The sequence below is a fragment of the Terrapene carolina genome, unplaced genomic scaffold (genome assembly GCF_002925995.2).
Source record: "Terrapene carolina triunguis isolate 2854851 unplaced genomic scaffold, T_m_triunguis-2.0 Scaffold62, whole genome shotgun sequence".
Classification (NCBI taxonomy): Eukaryota; Metazoa; Chordata; order Testudines; family Emydidae; genus Terrapene; species Terrapene triunguis.
Window position 1 is genome coordinate 33,823,149 of NW_020664413.1, and position 21,348 is coordinate 33,844,496.

Sequence of the window (21,348 nt, forward strand, 5' to 3'; positions counted from 1 at the left end):
GGGGGGGACACACCAGGGCTCAGGACGGAGGGCGCTTGCAGAAGCTGGTCTCAGCAAGCTGATCTAATTAACAAGGCAGTGTACTTAAAAAGGAAAATGCACATCTCCCTCTCACACATACTCCCTCCCTCCATTCCTGCTGACTTGTAGAGTGAGAGAATTAACCCTTGAGGGCTCAGCCAATTGCTAGTTCATCATTTAGCAGTAAGCGAAATATCCCACCCTCTTACTCCTCCACCTCAACCAAGCTTCACAATCATCATCGCTGTGTGCCAGTATTAAATTGTTTGTTTAAAACTTATACTGTGTGTGTGTGTGTGTGTGTGTGTGTGTGTGTGTGTGTGTGTGTATAATATGGTCTTTTGTCTGGTGAAAAAAATTTCCCTGGAAGCTAACACCCTTATTTACATTAATTCTTATGGGGAAATTGGATTTGTTTAACATCGTTTCGCTTAAAGTCGCATTTTTCAGGAACATAACTACAATGTTAAGTGAGGAGTTACTGTACCTGGCTGCTGTGCAGTGGAGTTGAAAACATTTACCAGCATGGTCATAGTGGAGCTTTGTGAGAAACCTCCTGGAGGCCAGTTAAGTTGATGTAAGCAATACAGTGTGTACACTGCCTCTGTGTTGACCTGACAACATCGAATTAAGCACTCTGCCTCTTGTGGAGGTGGAATAATTAAGTCAACGTAGCAGGCGAGTTACATTGGTGGAAGGGGCCTGGTAGTGAAGACACATGCATTATTAGGTAGATGTAAGGCAGCTTACATCGACCTGACTATAGTGTAGACCAAGCCTTAATAGGCAAACAATCCATTATAGCAAATCCTAATTCTTACCGTTAAATAAAGCAGAAAACAAAAAAAACTCATCATAAAATAATGTCCATGTCTATAGTTTCTACTTTACACTTATAAAGGCAAGGTTATGTAGAGCTGCTGTGCTAAAATTTATCTATAACTCATTCCTAGGTGTTGGCTTTGTGCAATGCTTTGAAGCAAGGCAGAGCAGAGAAGCAGGTCTAACTCTCTATTTTGTCACTTTGGTTCATTGAAATTGGATTCACGGGCCCTGTTCCTGCAATGTACTGCAGATGTGTGGAGTGCCATTGAAGTCAGTGGGTTCTGTACAGGTGTAGGGGGTCTACTCAAGTGCAGCACACTATAGGATCAAAGCCTTAGTGGTTACAAAGCTGACGTGCTGTACTGATGTCTTGCCCCCACTACCTTCTTTTAAACTGGAGGAATGTGTTTTTTTTCCCTTAATTTTTTGAATAAACCTAAAAACTGCTTGTCCTCATAGTTTATGTGAAAACTCTATTCAAAAAGGATTATTTGTTTATATGGCAAAGTCCAGTCCTGTTGGTATGCAAAGGGCACATGTCCTCTGAGCAAACTCTGGGTATCCTTGCCTCTCCCACCTCCAACTGTACAACATGGGAGCCAGGGCAGACTTTCCCTTAAAATGATTCATTTTATAATACCTGTTAAAATTATTATGTGACTAGTTAACTTCCTGGTTTTCTGTACAAAATCTTATCTCATGAGACTGGAACGTATTAGGCTTCCCACCATTTCTTACCATGTGGAAAGGTGAGGTATGTCCTATGAAAAATAACACCGTATTCTTTAGTGATTAGTGTAAGTGACTGGGAGCAAGGAATTCCTGAATCCTAAATCTGACTTAGCTACTGATTTGTTAAATAGCCTTTGGAAAGGCATTGAACCGCCCTGTAAAATGGCAATAATTGTCATTTCTCAACTGTATCACACAGGAGCAATGTGAGAATTGATTAATTAGTTAATTTATGTAGACCACTTTGAGAACATGAGTGCTAAATACTATTTCCTCCCTTTTGAATCCCTTTGCCCTGTGCTGCAGTGAACTTCTCTCTGTTGAGAGAGGCTAGCGGCATCTCCCTCCAGAGCCTGTCAAGGCCACTCATTCAGTCAGCCTGAGGAATTCTGAAGAGAAACTCAAGGCCCAATCCTAAAAGGTACTAAAATCAGTGGACATTTAGGGTGCTCAACACCTGAGGATCAGGCCCTTAATGAGATGCTTTCGCATTTCCGTGTATCTCTGTTGGCCTGAGAACAGCCTGTTTTCAAATTAGATTTTAGTGCTTTCCATAAAGGGGGTAAATGTTGTAACAAAAGATACCTCTCATCATGAAGAGCAATCTGTTGTACCTCTTCTTGATGAATAGCAAATTACTACTGGGTTTGGTTTTGTGTTTCTTTCTTTTTACTTTCCTATAACGTATACAATACATCCCAATAAACAGTCATTCAGGAACAAAAGTGATAGTCTATCTTGTGTATAAAAATCCCCATAAAATTACATTGTAGACCTTGATTGTATGGTCAGTGGTCAAATTTTTCAATGCTTCATTGCTCTTGTTCCTGTTACAGGTACATGTGACAGCGTTGCAGCTATGAGTGGAATTTTAAAGAGGAAATTTGAAGAAGTTGATGGCTCCTCACCCTGCTCCTCTGTGCGGGAATCTGATGATGACATTTCTAGCAGTGAAAGTGCGGACAGTGGTGATAGTGTCAATCCATCCACTTCTAATCATTTTACCCGTAAGTACTAAAGTTGTATATAAGACACATTATTTGCTCTACAAGAGAAACCATATTACGTGGTGACAGGTTTCAGTGATAGCCGTGTTAGTCTGTATTAGCAAAAAAACGGAGGAGTCCTTGTGGCACCTTAGAGACTAACAAATTTATTTGGGCATAAGCGTTCGTGAGCTAGAACCCACTTCATCAGATGTATGAAGTAGAAGATACAATAGCAGGTATAAATACATGAAAGGATGTGGGGTGTTAAGTCAGTCTAATGAGATAAATCAATTAACAGCAGAATACCAAGGGAGGAGAAATAACTTTTGAAGTGGTAAGAGAGTGGCCCATTACAAACAGTTGACAAGAAGGTATGAATAACAGTAAAGAGAAATTAGTATTGGGGAAATTAAGTTTAGGTTTTGTAATGACCCAAACACTCCCAGTCTTTATTCAGGCCTAATCTGATGGTATCAAGGATCTACAACCTATCCTGAAGGACAATCCCTCACTCTCACAGACCTTCGGAGACAGGCCAGACCTTGCTTACAGACAGCCCCCCAACCTGAAGCAAATACTCACCAGCAACTACACACCACACAACAAAAACACCAACCCAGGAACTAAACTCTGCTACAAACCCCGGTGCCAACTCTGTCCACATATCTATTCAAGGGACACCATCATAGGACCTAACCACATCAGCCACACCATCCGGGGCTCGTTCACCTGCACATCTACCAATGTGATATATGCCATCATGTGTCAGCAATGCCCCTCTGCCGTATACATTGGCCAAACCGGACAGTCTCTGCGCAAAAGAATAAATGGACACAGATCTGACATCAGGAATCATAACATTCAAAAACCAGTAGGAGAACACTTCAGTCTCTCTGGTCACTCAATAACAGACCTCAAAGTGGCAATTCTTCAACAACAAAAACTTCAAAAACAGACTCCAGCGTGAAGCTGCAGAGCTGGAATTAATTTGCAAACTAGATACCATCAGATTAGGCCTGAATAAAGACTGGGAGTGGTTGGGTCATTACAAAACCTAAACTTAATTTTCCCAATACTAATTTCTCCCTACTGTTCCTCAGACCTTCTTGTCAATTGTCTGTAATGGGCAACTCTCTTACCACTTCGAAAGTTATTTTTCCTCCCTTGGTATCCTACTGTTAATTGAATTATCTCATTAGACTGATTTAACACTTGGTAAAGCACCCCACATCCTTTCATGTATTTATACCTGCTACTGTATCTTCTACTTCATACATCTGATGAAGTGGGTTCTAGCCCACGAAAGCTTATACCTAAATAAATTTGTTAGTCTCTAACGTGCCACAAGGACTCCTTGTTTTTTTTGCATATTACATGGCTTAATAATAATTCCTAGCACGTATACAGCACTTTTCAGTAGATCTGAAAGCACTTTACAAAGGAGGCCAGTTTCATTATTCCTATTTTACAGATGGGAAAGCTTAGGCATAGAGGCAGTGACTTGCCCAAGGTCACTGTGATGGTCTCCGGTTCACAGTGACCCAGCAGGCTCAGGCATTTTGTATTCATATTTTTAATTCACTTTAATATCTGTACAAATTTTTTATTGGTCTGATATATTTTGACTAATATATGAACATAAGACATAGGAAGGGACTTTTTGGGTCATTGAGTCCAGTACCCTGCTACTGCAGGCAAACATTATACACTGCAAGCCCTTTAAAACATGCCATTTGGCTTAGATAGCTACATATTAGTAGTCAGATACACCGAAATACTGAACATTCTGAGGTTATCTTACAGTTGGTATAGAGAAGTACAAAAGGATAATTTTGCAAGATACTGCAGGTAAACCTATCTATTTGTTTTGAATAAAATGGGCAAGTTTTTAAGGGCCACATTCTATGCAGCCAGTATCCTGAAATATAGTGCTTAGTATCATCTGCTCTGGTGTACTATATATAATAATACTTTCTTTTTAAATCAGAATGGTCACACTATAAAGGACTTACTGAAATATGTTGCAGATCAGACAGTGATCCTGGCAGCCACTGGTCATAACAGTGCCTGCTCCAAACAGGAACTTGCTTTTATGCAGTGAACAAATATTTTGTGGAGATAAGTATTTGCTTCAAGGTTAGCAAAAATGGGCAGTTTGTGTTTAGAATATCTGATGAGAATGGATTTGTTTTTGGCAGTGGGGTGTTGGTTGCATTGAGGGTTTTTTTAAATACCGAGTTGAATATTTTAAACAATCTAGGGCCAGGTTCTGCAACTCTCCTTTGCACAAATAGTCCCACTGAAGAATTCAATTGCTTAATTTTTAATTGGTTCATTTAACTGAGCTGGAGCTACCTGCATGATAACAGTTGCAACTCCTGATTTATTCAGGTTTTGTACATTATTCCCCTTTAGTTTATACATGAAAAGTGCATGAAATTCTAAATGTACACAGATCCTAAACCATTACATTGAACCTTGCGTTCAGTGTGTTCAGTTCTTCCTCTTGTACAATATACCCCATAACCATTGCAGAGTATAGGAATGAAATTACTGTATGATTTAGAGGCGGCATTCCTAGATCTCATCAAATCTTTATGCTAATTCATTAGTGGGAAAAGCTACCTTACAAGTCACTGAGATTTTTTTAGTGTACACATATTACTTTATCCCGCTAAAGGCTATCCATAATTTATCAGTTTGCCTCATATGCAGAAATAAACTACATTGTATATATTGTATCCTAGCTTTTTCAAGAAAACAACTCCATTGTGTGTTGATCATGTGATGTGAAACACCTTTCTATAGAAACATATCTGTTTTAAGGAAAATATAGGTTATATGTTCATGTTATCATATGGAAAAAATTACATATATAAAATGAAAAAAAATCCCAGTCGTGTGTCATTATGTCCTATTTATGATTATGTATATTGAGTGAAATGGATTACTATGACTTGGTTAAATATAACCATTCACCAAACTGGTGAAAAGCATTTTGTGTAACTAATGTGAAGAAAAATGGGGGAGGGGAGGTGTGTGTGCACACGCGTGTGCACGCACGTGCAGACATACAATTTAAACACATTTTTAAGAGAGAAAATTATGTGGGTTTTGACTTTGCGATAGCTATTTCAGCCCTGAATTATAATTCAGATGTTCTGATGCTGTTTTTTGATGGCAGTACTCATGTTGGCAGATTCTCATTCATGCTGGCAGGTGATAAAGATGTGCAAGTGTTTTTGTGGTGAAACTGCCTATTTTCTCCTTTCCTTCATGCTTTTTACTTCTGCTGATGTCCAGCACTCATCTCATGTGAACGTGTGTTCAGCTGGCTAAATTAGACTTAGGAAAGGTATCCTATTAAGTCTGGTCACATATTTTCACTTCCAGCCACTCTGCTCATTAGAAATATGGACACCTTTGTTATATTTTAGGTTCTTCCTCAAGTGCTTGTTCACGTCCATTCCACATTAGGTGTGTGCGTGCCGCGTGCACGAGCGTTGGAAACTTTTCCCTTAGCGGTACCCGTCGGGATGGGCTCTTTTCGAAGGGTCTGGGCTCTTTTCGGACCAGACGGATGCATAGCTGCATAGCCTCAAGGACTTGAGGGCCACACTCAAGTCGCTGGGTATGCACACCCCGGCAACCCAAAGAAAGCCCTTCAAGCCGCAGCCTCCTCCTCAGTGTCACTACCAACCTCGTCCTAAGCAGGAGCCCTACCGCAGGCGAAATGGGGATAACAGGAGGCGGCGTAATAATAACAACAATAGCTCCAATAGGCCGGGCCAGAGCCAAGGCCAGCATAAGTCTCTCAGCCCGGCCCTAAACCCGGCTTTTGAAGGTGCGCTCGAGGACAGCGTACCAGACCAATCACCGGATCCATCCTCTTGTTTCCTGAATCGCCTGTCCCACTTCTCCCGTGTGTGGTCCAGCATTACGTCGGACCGTTGGGTGTTACGCACGGTGCGAGGCGGTTACATGCTGCAGTTCTCCTCCCTGCCTACCCACCCCCCCCCCTTCCCCGTCCCTCTTCAGGGACCCTTCTCACAAGCACCTCATGGAAGAGTTGGTTCGCACGCTCCTAGAGGCGGGGGCGGTAAAGTTGGTACTGAAGGACCTAAGAGGGAAAGGGTTCTATTCCCGCTACTTCCTCATTCTAAGGCCAAAGGAGGCCTTTGACCCATTCTGGACCTGCGAGGGCTCAACAAGTTCCTGGTCAAGGCCTGGTTCTGCATGGTCTCTCTGGGCACCATCATCCCTTCCGTGGATCTGGGGGACTGGTACGCTGCCCTCGACATGAAGGACGCGTACTTTCATATCGCCATCCACCTGGCACATCGCCAATTCCTGCGCTTTGCTGTGAACCAAGAACATTACCAGTTCACGGTTCTCCCATTTGGCCTAGCTGGGTGATCACAAAATGCATGGCGGTAGTGGCGGCCTTCCTACGGAGGCAGAGGGTCCAAGTTTACCCGTACCTCGACGACTGGGTCCTGGCGGGCCAGTCCGAAGAGGAGGTTCGGTCCCACGTGCAAGTGGTCCTGATACTAATCCGCACACTGGGGCTCCTGGTCAACATCCCCAAGTCCACCCTCATTCCAACGCAGAGAGCGGAATTCATAGGGGCGGTCCTAGATGCGGTACAGGCAAAGGCGAGCCTCCCAGTATCACGATTCCTGGCCATCCAGCAAGCAGTGAACTCCCTGTGCCAGTTTCCCACTACAACGGCCAGATGCTGCCTGAGGCTGCTGGGCCACATGGCAGCATACACGCATGTGGTCAAGCATGCCAGACTGAAACTCAGAACGCTGCAGGCTTGGCTCGCCCGTGTATATCTCCCAGGCAGGGACCCCCTGGACTTGGTAGTGACTGCCCCGGGGGACGTATTAGACTCCCTGCTGTGGTGGCTGTCCCAGACCGTGGTTTGCGAAGGCATCCCCTTTGCTGCACAACAGCCATACCTGACGCTTGGGATGGATGCGTCAGACCCCGGATGGGGTGCTCACCTAGGGGACCTCAAGACTCAGGGCTTGTGGTCGGGAGCGGAGCAGTCGCTCCATATCAATGTGAAGGAGCTCAGGGCGGTTCATTTAGCCTGCCAGACCTTTCACGCCACTTTGAATGGTCACAGCATGACAGTTCTGACGGACAACACGACCGCCATGTTTTACATAAACAAGCAGGGCGGAGCCCGTTCCACACTGCTCTGCCATGAGGCTCTCCTCCTCTGGGACTTTTGCATAGCCCACGCCATTCATCTCGAGTCGTCACATCTCCTGGGGGTGTGGAACGAACTGGCGGACCACCTCAGCAGGTCGTACCGCATGCACAAGTGGACGCTCAGAGCGGACGTCATGTATTCGCTCTTCCGTAAGTGAGGGTTTCCCCAGGTAGACCTGTTTGCCACCAGGGGCAACGCCCAGTGCCTGCAGTTCTGCTCATTCCAGGGCCGCAGCCCGGGCTCAGTAGCAGACGCGTTTGCGATCCCGTGGGGAGGGGAATTGAAATACGCCTTCCCCCCGCTTCCTCTGGTGCACAAGGTCCTGCTCAAGGTGCGCAGGGACGGGGCGGCGGTCATCCTCATCGCCCTGGCCTGGCCCCGCCAGCACTGGTTCACCATGCTCCTGGAGCTGTCCGTGGAAGCCCCGGTAACCCTGCCCCTACACCGGGACCTCATCACGCAGGACAGAGGGCAGCTCCTCCACCCCGACCTGCAATCACTGCATCTAATGGCGTGGAAGCTCTGTGGCTGAATGCTTTGGAGAGCCAGTGCTCTCTCCCTGTGCAGCAGGTTCTACTTGGTAGTAGGAAGCCCTCTACCAGGGCGACTTACCTGGCCAAGTGGAAGAGGTTCTCCTGCTGGTGTGGGCCTCAACAGGTTCAGCCACTCCGGTGCCTACCATTCTAGAGTACCTACTGCACCTCAAGCAGCAGTGGCTGGCCCCGTCCTCAATCAGGGTGCATCTGGCGGCCATCTCCGCCTTCCACCCGGGGTTTTCAGGGGGCTCGGTGTTTTCCCACCCAATGGTGGGGTGGTTCCTTAAGTGGCTGGAGAGGGTGCTCCCTTACTCACGCCCCCCAGTCCCTCCATGGAATCTCAACTTAGGCCTTTCTAAACTCATGGGGCCCCCGTTCGAGCCCCTTGCTACCTGCTCCCTCCTCCCTCCTCCCTCCTCCACCTTTCCTGGAAGGTGGCATTCCTGGTGGCCATCACCTCGGGCCGAAGGGTATCTGAGCTGAGGGCACTCACCTCGGAGCCACCATATACGGTATTTCGTAAAGACAAGGTGCAGCTCCGCCCACACCCCAAGTTCCGCCCAAAGGTGGTCTCACAATTCCATCTAGGCCAGGACATTTGTCTGCCGGTGTTTTTTCCCAAACCCCATGCGGAGCCAAGTCACCACAGCCTGCACACCCTGGATGACCGTCAAGCATTGGCATTCTACTTGGAGCGCACCAAGCCCTTTCGTAAATCCACGCAGCTGTTCGTGGCCGTGGCGGAAAGGATGAGAGGCCTCCCGGTGTCTGCGCAGTGAATCTCCTCCTGGATTACAGACTGCATTCGGGTGTGTTATGACCTCGCAAGTGTTGCGGCCCCAACGGTCACGTCCCACTCAACGAGGGCGCAAGCAGCTTCAGCAGCTTTCCTGGCACAGGTCCCAATCCAGGAGAGCTGCAGAGTAGCCAACTGGTCGTCGGTGCATACCTTTACAACCCACTACGTGGTCAACCAGCAGGCCTGGGAGGACACGGCAGTTGGCGGGTCGGTCCTCCGATCAATTGTTCCATGACTCCTACCCTCCTCTGAAGGTAAGCTTGTGATTCGCCTAATGTGGAATGGATGAGAACAAGCACTCGAAGAAGAAAAAACGGGTACCTACCTTTTCGTAACTGTTGTTCTTCGAGATGTGTTGTTCATGTCCATTCCACCACCTGCCCTCCTACCCCTCTGTCGGAATCGCCCGCAAGAAGAAACTGGAGGGGGATGGGCCAGCGGGGGTATATATGCACGGCACAGTGGCGCTGCTTAGGCGGGGGCCCCGCCGGCCCGCCGGGTACCGCTAAGGGAAAAGTTTTTGACGCTCATGCACGTGGCGCGCGCACCCCTAATGTGGAATGGACGTGAACAACACATCTCGAAGAACAACAGTTACGAAAAGGTAGGTAACCATTTTTTCCTTGGAGCTCTTACATCAACAATATACTTCAATTGTCCAGCAGTTCACTGAAAGGAAGTAGTATACCTTATTATAACAATATATATATTTGGTTATATTTCAATAAAAAGGTGGTTGAGTGATGGAGTGAACTGTCCTGTGGGTGATTTCAACCTACTAATAAATCTGATTACCACTACAGGGGTCAGAACTGGTTAGTTACATTCAGGGCCGGCTCTAGGATTTTTGCCGCCCTAAGCAAAAACAATTTTGGCCGCCCCCCCCCCCCCCCGTTTTTTAATTACCCCACCCCCGGCCCCGCCTCAACTCCGTCCCTTCCCCAAATCCCCAGCCCTGCCTCCTCCCCCACAGGCTCTCAAGCCTGGGAGGGGGGGGGGGAGCAGCGGCGCGCGAAACAGCTGTTTCGCGCGCCGCGGGCACTCGGGATCTCCCCCTCCCTCCCAGGCAGCAGCACGGAGGTGAGCTAGGGCGGCCGCGGCACATTTTTAGGGGCGGCATTCTGGCGCCGGCCATGCCGCCCCTAAAAATGTGCCGCCCCAAGCACCAGCTTGTTTTGCTGGTGCCTAGAGCCGGCCCTGGTTACATTACCTTTTTCCTACCAATTGTCTCACAAAGGGCAGGAAAAATAGTGGGCAAAATGTCTTTATTTATCCTGTTTTCCAATTAATTTAATTTTAGCACAAGGATAGTACAGCCTTTTGACCTCTTAAACACAAGAAGGTACATTTGCTTGGTCAAAATTAACAGTAATAACCAGATACCTTTGTAATTTACTGAGGCATCCTAAAACTTCTGTTTCTTACTGTAGTTTTTTAAAAGCTATGACAGTTGCTCTGTTTTACAATAGAAAGTGTTTATTTGTATAATTCTACAACTTTGCACAGCTTTCTGTAAACTAAACTGATATAAGACATTTTTAAAATAAGAGTTTCCACACACAGATTTGTGCCAGAATAACAAAGTGTGAATCACAAACTGTGACAGAGTAGTCAGCCCCTTAAGGATAGTGGTGCCTAAGGGTCAGCCCATCCCCGCTGCGTGGTGTGGCCATTTTAAGTTTTGAAATGTCTGACCTGCAGAGTTGGCAATAGGCATAAGCAGACTAAGCAAATTACTTAGGGCCCCAAGCAGCTTGTGGAGGGGGGCACTATTAATTGTTGGTATGTGTTGTGGATGGGGAAGGAGGAAAATATTCCTGCTTAAGGCCCCCAGTCGCTAGCACCGGCACTGATGACAAACAGGGAACAGGAGATATTGGTAGAAAGGAAGCAGTCCTGGAATAAATGGTGTTTTGGAAAAAATCCCATCACTGTTTCTTTAAGGACCCCAGACCTAGAGCCTTGCAGAGTGGGTGGGACAAGGCTCCGCTCTCTCCTGACCAACGGAGATATGCTGTTTCCCCTTCCTTAAATTTCATATGCTGCCTCCTCCCTCATAGCAGGACAGAAACCAGCAAAGGAAGGTTTGTATGCTGAACCCCCGGAGCCCAGGGACTGATTGGGGAAAGGAGCCAGCTGAAGGAGAAGCTAGTTAAGGCCCTATAGCTGACCTAAACTGCAACCCAGCTCCAAGGAAGAGAGCTGGAGACTCCTGTCTTAAGGAGAGAGACTATTGAAAGTACGGGCCAGCTCCAAGGAAGAGAGATGCAAGAGCATTGTCTTCAGACATTGTTTTTCTGAATTTGGTGAGCAGCAGTACAATATTACTGACCATATCGGGGACCAGATTCTTAGCTGGTATAAGTCAATATAGTTCCACTGAAGTAAAGGGATGGCTATACCAATTTACCGCCCCCCCCCCCCACTTGCTTTTTGCCCCTTCTCAACCAAGCAGGATTCAAGCACAGCTTTTCAGACCTTTTTACTTGTGGCAATATTGGTAGTATTTCACTGATATGCATATATTACATTTAGGGTATAATGTTGATAAGCTAAAATGCAATAGTTACTATGACATAAGATATTATTTCTGAGTACCCCATAGGGGAATATTGAAGTGACATAGTAACTTTCGTTACTGGTAATATCTTGATGACTATGTACCCGTAAGCTGATTTGTGTTACCACTGCATCTACTTTAGTGTATATATGATTCATCATAGACTGGGTTTGAAACAATATATTTACATCAGATAGTCACCAAAATAGAAAATAGCAATTTGGTTCTGAGTGCACCAGTTTATAAGACAGATTGTCACTAGTGTTCCTTATTTCTGAATATATTAAATTGTCAGATTTAGAAATAGAAACTAGAAAGTTTTAACACAAGTGCATAACATTAAATCTTGATTGTTTTTGAAATACTGTTCTAAATATTGTTCTTTAGCTTCAAGATCAATGTTTTTAAATATAGGCATGGGAAAACTACAGCTTTTAGTATTGTGAGTATCAGAGGATCTCAGAAATATTTGGCCAGAGCCAGAAATCTATATATCTATTGGCAATATGGAAATATGAAAAGTAAGTTGAATGTACATGCTTTAATTTTACTTTTGCAAACAGTGCCCTGAGTTCATATGGTAAGGGTCTAAATTCCAAGAAACATATGTACAGTATCTTCAAACCAGCTTTATACAATATTGTGAATAAGCATGTATTTGACAAGCTTCATTGCCTTCCAGGTTATGTTAGAATCAGCACAGTTTGGAGACCCCAGAAGGAGGTGGCTATTGTACGTTGGTACATAGTCAGAAAGTGGCATATGTTCAATTTCTAGAATTCTGCTGTATGTTTTAGTATATACCGTATATGTATACAGCTATAGGTACAATATATTTGTAATGGTTTGATAGGGGAGACAGCATATTTGTTACTAACAGTAATACTGGGGACATTGATCTTCTGTGTCAGATGAAATATCAAATGGAAGGATGACCTTGAGCCTGCTCAGCTGCTTACATCTCACATTCAAAGCCCATTCAGTTCTTCTTCGTTGTTTCTTAGCTTTATCAGTCAAACATAATTTAAACATAGTGTAATTGATGGGAAAATTACATTTACTTACCTAACAGTTAGTTGCTAAGACTAAGATATTCAGAACTTAATTTTTTCACCCTTAGTTCTGATTTGGATCAATTTTCACTATATTCAGTCAATTAAGGTCTAGCAGTTTCAGTGTGCTTCAACATCATTATTAGAAAGTTGAAACTAGCAGAGCTCCGTGCTGGCCTTAGACATGTCTTCTACACGTTTGCTGTAGAAAATGAGCCTATCTGATGATGTATGCTAGTAAATATAAACTGGTATATGAGGAAAGAACTGATAATATTTTTAGGAAAGAACCAACTTAACTTTTTTTCTAGCACTTAAAAATAGATATAAACAAACCTTTTCCTGTCTTGCCATTTAAAAGTGATTTACATTTTAGATAGTTACCCTGTGCTTGAAAACATTTGATTAATTTAAATATGCCAGTAAAATGCCTAGTTTTAGAAAAAGCCAAGATACTCTTTTCCAGAACTTTGTGTTTCAGTGAGAAATTAATTTCCTGTATTTTATCACTTCCACAGTTTCTAGGGAGAGTCTTTATGCACTTTGGTTCAAGAAAGAAAATATGTTAATTGAGACAATTGATGAAACAGGTTATGTGCAGGTAGAAAAAATGTTCATTTTAGTCAGCTGCTTGTGGCCTTGATATTCCTACTTTGACCTCCCTATACTCAGTAAATTTCCCCTGGTGGTCATCCAGTCACCTTTGGTTGTCTTAATTAGATTGTAAGCTTTCCAGAGCTGGGAACATTTCTCTTTCTGTGCGTTTTAAAATGTGGTGTAAATTTACAATGCCATATAAATTATTTAAATATGACAACACTATATTATGGGCTTTAGATTGTGGTGAAAAAAGCAATTTATTTTCATTGTAATGCTTTTACATTTTCCATGGTCATATAGGTATATAGTTAAGTTTTATATAAGAGATTAATTTCGATGTTTACTTTTGCTGCTTAGTACAGTGTCATCCCTAATGTACATCATACAGCCTTTCTGTCTATTAGGAGATTACCTGGGTGAGGCAATGGGGGGAGTTGACATAGAGCCAGCATAACTGCCTAACACCAAGGAGAAGCCGCTGCTGCTTCAGAAAGGGCTTTGAATGGGAGTCTCATCTAGTTATTAACCCAGACAGCAGAGAGACCTTTTCCCCCATGGGAAGCAGTTATAAACCCCAGGCACTTGGAGTGCATTTGGTTGTTGCATTTCAAATAAGCTTGTATGCTAAAGTAGGAGAATAAAATCCAGCACTGTATAAACTGGAGTGTTTAGTCTCTCTAACCCAGTCTGACTTATTTCACTTGACTCGCCGCTAATGTAGATGTTTTACATGTACAACTGATCCATTAAAACCTTCCACTAAAATTAAATGATGGTTAGTTGGTAGCTATATCCAAGCATTATAGTAACAGAGTGAAGTCTCTTTAAAATATACATTAAAAATATATTTTCCTCATTCTCTTAACCCATCCATCTACACAAAGAAATAATGGAATATTTCAGAGGGTTCTATGAAACTCATTTGAGCTAGAACGTACACTGGAAATAGCATGGGCACATCATACAGTCAGCCAGTTGCACTGCCTCTATCACACTTGCACATTTCCTCTTCTCTGATCCCATGGAAGCTTTTTCCTTCCTTGATTTTTTTTTTTTTAAATATTCAGTTGCTACTCATTGTTCTGTCATTTCTTGATTACCTTACACTGTTTCCTTTCCTCTTCTGCTGGATCTTTGATCATCCTACTGCGTGCCCTTTGTATAGCTCTTCCCCACCGTATGATAAAGTTTGATTTTAGATACAAATTGTCTTTCAAAGACCAGCAGTTTGGGGATTGTGGAGCACCTCAGTGTTTTACAGTCAGCAGGCCCTTCTATATACTATTTCTATTATGGTAGCACTTAGAAACCCCAAATGGAGATCTGGACCCCATCTTTGAAACTTGTCTTCCTTTTCTAATTAATCCCATGAGTTCTGAATATTAGAGAAAACCTCATGGACTAATTCTCTTGCTCCTCTGAGGTAGAACTGCAGTAGATTAGAAGGAGGTAATTTTTGAATCAGTAATGGAACTGCAGCATATTAGCAAGCAGGCAATGTGTATAAACCTATGCAGGGTAGCTAATGCATCTCAGTGGCACTTACAGTACATATTGGATCAGATTCACCACCATATTCCAGCTGCTCTGCTCCACTAGCTATAAACGTAGTTTAACTGGCCAGAGCCAGTGATGCAGAGCAGCCAGTTGAACTAGGTTTATGGCTGCTTTTCATCACTGGAGTGGTGCAAAGCAACCAGAGCATATCAGTGAATCTTGAACCATTATCCCTACAGGTGAAATTCTCTACTGAGGTGCCAAGGAGCTTCAGCTGGCTTTAGTCTCTAGCCACTGCCGTTACCAGATAATGAATTAAAAAACAGATTACAGTAACTCCTCACTTAAAGTCGTCTCTGTTAACATTGTTTCGTTGTTACGTTACTGATCAATTAGAGAACATGCTCGTTTAAAGTTGCGCAATGCTCCCTTATAACGTTGTTTGGCAGCCACCTGCTTTGTCCACTGCTTGCAGAAAGAGCAGCCCGTTGGAGCTAGCTTCGGGGGGCTTGGAACCAGGGTGGACCGGCAGCCCCCCATCAGCTCCTCGCTCCCCTAAGTTTCCTGTGCAGCAGCCGCCCAGCAGGCTTATCAATTGCCGGCAGTTCATCTGTCCCTCCCGCCGCTGCCATGTGTTGCTCCTGCCTTCTGCCTTGGAACTGCTTCCGGAAGCCTCCTGCTTGCTGTGGGGGTGGGGGGGGAAGAGCGGGGCTAATACCAGGGTGTCCCCCTGCTCCTGCCCACCCCATCTTCACCGAGCGGGGGGCGGGGGACATGACAGGGCTCAGGATGGAGGGAGCTTGCTAGCAACAGCTGCTGTCTCAACTTGCTGATCGATTTAAAAAGCCAATATACTTAAAGTGTGGTCAGCGTACTTAAAGGGGCAATGCGCATCTCTCTCTCTCACACACACACACAAGGCATGTGTCTCTGTCTCTGTCTACCATGCTGTCTCCCCTCCCTCCATTTGTGCTGCCTTGTAGAGTGTGAGGCTACATTAACAATGGGTTAACCCTTGAGGGCTCAGCCGAGTGCTTGTTCATCATTTAGCAGTAAGCCATTCCCTGGGAAATATCCCACCTTCTACCACCCTCTGACTTCACCACCTCAACCAAGCTTCACAATCATCATTGCTGTGTACAGTATTAAATTGTTTGTTTAAAACTTATACTGCGTGTGTGTGTGTGTGTGTGTGTGTGTGTGTGTGTGTATCTATCTATCTATCTATCTATAGTCTTGTCTGGTGGAAAAAAAAACCCCACCCCCCCATTTAAATTAATTCTTATGGGGAAATTGGATTTGCTTAACATTGTTTCGCTTAAAGTTGCATTTTTTTCAGGAACATAACTACAGCGTTAAGTGAGGAATTACTGTATATTTTTATGTAGTTGGTTTCATTTAAAACATCTTAAAAAAAACAAAACACTAGCTCAAGCCATTCAAATCTTTGCAGGAGGGAAAAAAATCATAAACTATCTGGAAACAAATGGGCAAACAATGCAATTACAGAGTGCTGGTATAATGTGTTTTCCAGAAAGATGCACTGCTTAATAAACGGCTTGATGCCTGCTGAATGAGCTTCCATTGCAGGGTTTATTTAAGATGGAGCCCAATGCATAGAACATCCAATATTTTGAAAAAGAAATCCAATCCATTCAAAAAGCATGGGTCACAGTTACCAGGTACATAGCCAAAAGAGATGGTTGCATTCTGTTGGCCAGACACAGATGGGAAAAAACCTTTGTGGTCTAATATGATTGGGCTGGACAGAATTCAATATTTATGTTTTTATAATTTCAGTTGGTACTAGTGATGTTTGTACTTTAACAGTTCTTAAAAAATTTATTTTTATAGACTTTTAAATTTTTGCAGTTGCAAGAAATTATGGGGGAAGTCAAACATTGGGGGGATGTCAGACAGTAATTGGGGATATGATTTTTTATGGTAAAATTATGTTTAATTCATGGCATAGTCATGATAAAAAAACAGATAATTTTACACTGTGATTACAGCAACCTTGTGAACCCTGCTGCCCGCTCTTTAACAGTTCATTAGTTTACTTTGATCTGGTCTCCTTTTGAAACAGGGTCAGAACTAAATCTAAGCAAAAAAACTGTTAATCAGTGCTCAAATTATGGGCGGGGGTTCCCCTACCCTATCTGTCCCCCCCATTCCACTCTGTCTCCCATCCCCACTCTGCAGATCCTTCTTCCCACTGCAGAGCTTCTACAAGAGGCAGGGCTGGGTCTTTGCCCCTCTCGTCTCCCAGGTCCCTTGTGGTGACAGCTCCCATTCTTTGCCCTCTTTTCTCCTTGTAGGTGCCCTAGTCCTCCCCCCACCTCCCTCCCCCATCCCTGTTTGCTACTGGCTTGCCTGATCTCCAGCACACACACACACCCCGCCACCACCAACCTCTTTTCCCAGCTCTCTCCCCAGTCCATTGGTGGAGAAAGAGTAGTCAGGAGGGACACAGCAGGCACGGGATAGTACCAGTCTCTGCCAAGCAGTGGGCCAGGGTACTGGGCCATGCCTCTCACTTCCTGCCAGGATGAAGGGATTCTCCATCAGAGATCATCAGAGCCTGGGATCTGCCAGTCAAGGTCCAGGCCTGGGCAGCAGGTCCCACCCATGGGCTAGGGAGAGAGATGGAAAAGGAGGATGGGGAGCTGGAGGCAGAGGGGACCATGGGAGTTTGAGGGCCAGGGGACCTAGAAGGGAGAAAGAACCCAGAGAAAGTCATCTGTTACCACTGGGACATGAGGGGGCAAAGACCCAGCCCTGCCCCTTCTAGGAGCTGCACACTGAGGTGAGGGGTTTGCAGGGAGTCAGAATGTAAGTGGGGGGACAGAGATGGGGAGGGTCTACAGCAGAGCTAGGAGAGGCAGAGGGGGTGTGAGATGCCTAGAGCTAGTGGGTGTTGGGTAAGTGCAGAAGGCTTGGTGGGGAGGCAGTGGTAGGGTCTGTTTGTGTGTGTACAGCGTATAGACATTTACTGCTAAAACTCTAATCTTGCTAAGCCTGTCTGATCAACTAACGACAGCTTCCCTACACTATCTGCAGATTATAAACTCTAGTAACAAATGGTGGGCATGCACCTTTAATAACGGGCAGGTATAGTCCTCGTTGTATCTCTGTTACTTCTGCCAACAGCACCATCTCATTCTTATCTGGATTGAGTTTTACCCAACTGGCTCTCATCCATGACCCCATGTAATCTAGACACAGGTATCACCATCATACTGAAAACCGCACAACCCACATCTCCTCATTATCCCTCCTCACAGCCCCTAATACACATTGAAAGGAAGGGTTCCATTTGGTCTCCCTGCAGAACTTCACATGTGTGTGCCCTAAGGGATGACAAGCCATTGCCCCAGCCCTCCCTTTGAGATTGCTTGCTTAGGAAGGAACATTAGTAGTCCTGTCCACTCCTGCATAGACCTGACACATTTTTTTCCATAGTTAACTGAAACTTTGTAATTTTATAAATGTTTTGACCAATTTTTCTCACCAATGTTAGTTTTTAATTTTAGCATCCATTAATACTATATCCCTACTACATATCTTTTCCCTCACCCAAATGATATATGTCCTCATGGAACATTCTAGTTACATGTGACGTCATACTGAGTGTTGTGTTCCACTGCCTTGTCTTTGTGGTGGATTGAGAATGTTGAAGAGTAATATCACATTCTTTGAAATATAGTATCAGAGGGGTAGCCGTGTTAGTCTGGATCTGTAAAAAGCAACAGAGAGTCCTGTGGCACCTTTAAGACTAACAGATGTATTGGAGCATAAGCTTTCTTGGGTGAATGCACATGCATCCGACGAAGTGGGCATTCACCCACAAAAGCTTATGCTCCAATACATCTGTTAGTCTTAAAGGTGCCACAGGACTCTCTGTTGCTTTTTGAAATATAGGAGTATCTAAATTCTTCCATATTATATTTATGTAAAGGAAACAATACATGTTTTATTTGGTGAAAGGATCCAGAGCGCCAATCATTACCTGAACCTACAGTTTTAACTAGTTGTTTAATACCACTTAAAATATTTAAACTTAATTGTTGATCAGTGATAGTAGCTTAAATTAGTTAAACTTGGTGGTGCTGGTTCAGTATGGGCTTAAAAATATTTAGAAGGTGAAGCTGAAAACCAGGAACTTCTTTTCTTTTTAATGGCATCATGCAATCATCTATATTACCTGCAGCCATGTTTGGAAATTGATTGATAACTTCCTGGAGCCAGCAGGTCTAGTGCTCTTGTCATTAGCATTGGTGCAAAATGTATTAGCATGGTGTGAATTCCCAGTATTTTGAAGTGTTTTCAAAGATGGAGCAGATCAATATGATTGTTTTAAAAACAGTGGTTTCATCTGGATAATGTTAGTAAGTAGAGGAAATTCAAGAAATTGACTGCAGACAAATTCAGTGAACTGAAGAAGAACTCTGCTAAAGCTTAAACACTCCTATAAATTGAAAGAAGATGGGATTCCCTTGTGGCATGTCCTGCCCGATATGGTGGTGTTTTTTTTTATGATGGACAATAAAAGGTAGTTATTTTCAAGGGGATTTGTTTGCCTATTATTATTATTATTATTAATAATAATATTTTTATTTGCATTATCATAGTACCTAGGAATCCTAGTCATGCAGCAGGATCAACCCCATTGTGCTAGGTGCTGTACAAACATGGAACAAAAAGACATTTTATGTCCTAAAGAGCTTGCAAGCTGCATAGACAAGAGACAACAAATGGATACAGACAGAAAGGTGAATACAACGAAACAATGAGACGATGTTGTTCGGCATGATAGGCTGCAGTCTCAATACAGCAGCAGAAAATCTCCCCTCTAAAATATTAGTGAATTTCACCACTTCGTGTGATCATAAAGACAGTTTTTGACAGAAATCAGAGAGGGTTTTGTTATTGTTTGCCTTAAATAACTTGCAACAAAAGTCCTGTGATAGAAGTATAACAAATATGCAAAAACATGTTTGAAAATGTACATGGATGGGTGGCTAAATGAATTGAGGCATCCTTGTATTGAAATAAATAATTATTGAGGTTACTGAGATCTTGGAAGAGAAGGATAGATCACAGGGCCATAGGAAATGCACAATATATAACCATAATGATATATTGTAGGACTGAAGTCACATGAGTAGTCATTGTCAATCAGACCTGTAGATTTCAAGTTGCACAGACTTTTTAGACATTCTTTCATGTGAAAAAGAAAGATGCTGCAAAATGTGATTTGGTTAAAGTAAAAAAAAAAAAAAAGGAGAGAGAGAGAGAATACTATTGAGAAGAATAAGACGTTCTGGAAATTGATGGAAAGGTTTGAGGAGGATGAAAGGTTTGAGGATGAAATGGATCACAACTATTTTTAAATGGCTCACTTATGCTAGCTTTTAATACATTGCCCATTCTGTAATATTAAGATCTCCCATACTACTGGGATTCTGAATCTTTTGAAATCTGATCTAATGGTTAGTTGAAGCATTGAGTATAGTACTGTATTTTTTTTCCCAACGGGCCTCACTGAAGAATTTTTTAAAAAATTTGTGTTGTAATTAATAACTTGGTACATTGTGCTTGAACAGACATAAGCCTATAGAGTATATACTGGCCGTTAATAAACTTTTTAATAAATAAAATGAAACATTCATATCCCTGCAGATTGAGTTGTGTCTATAAATGTAACACCAGATTTGTTATCATATTATTTTTCTCACTAATTAAAGCCCAAATGTGACAAATATAAGAATTCTTAAACTTTACCTTCAAGTTAATCCTAGTAGGATACATGGTGGTAACCTGTTTTCTTACTCAAAAGGAAACTATGACCAGGACAATAATAACCATCCAGTAATGACAGCTGATGATTACAATAAGTGGTAGACCAGTAGGTTGATCACATTTTCAAAGTGAAAAACTGGAACAAAGGGCACCCTCTTCCCTCTCCCACAGCTTTTCCTGTTTAGAGTAGAAATCTTGAGACACTTTACTGTAAAGGCAGTGTGGAAGAAAGTAGTTTTTATCCCTCTGACCCCATCACTGTCCTTGTCCCAACTACTCTCACCCTATCCCCACACATCGTCACCAATTCGCTCTATTCTCCCCACCTCCATATTCAACCATGCCAACCTAACCCCCTCCCAGCTCTGCATCTCTCCATGCTCCCTCCAGCCCAACTCAACCCCCTCTTGCTCAGAAATACCACATTCCCTATCCCAAAGGGTGAGAACAAAAGCTGTTTATCATTTTTACTTTTGGGGGGCAGAAAATTCCTTTTTTACCTAAATTAAATTTTTCATGAAAAGTATTTTCTTTCCATGGAAAATTTCAAGTTGTCATCAAAACTTTTCAACTGAAAAACTGAAAACTTACAGTTTTCAGCTGTAAAGTTTTGGTTTTCAACTAAAAAGGTGAAAGTTTCTGCAGGAACCGTTGACAAAAATATATTTTTCCCCTTTTGTCAAAATTTTCCACTGGAGGGGAGAATCATTT

General features: G+C 43.4%; 1 protein-coding gene across 1 annotated transcript in view; it reads left to right on the top strand.

Annotated features, from left to right (window-relative positions):
* The window catches only part of CSRNP3 (cysteine and serine rich nuclear protein 3), a 68,461-nt gene that overhangs the window by 20,450 nt on the left and 26,663 nt on the right, over positions 1-21,348 (top strand). The window contains exon 2 of the mRNA XM_024200195.1: positions 2,415-2,585. Within this exon, the coding sequence (XP_024055963.1) occupies positions 2,438-2,585 (148 nt within the window). The 5' untranslated portion in view covers positions 2,415-2,437. The remainder of the gene's footprint in view (positions 1-2,414; positions 2,586-21,348) is intronic.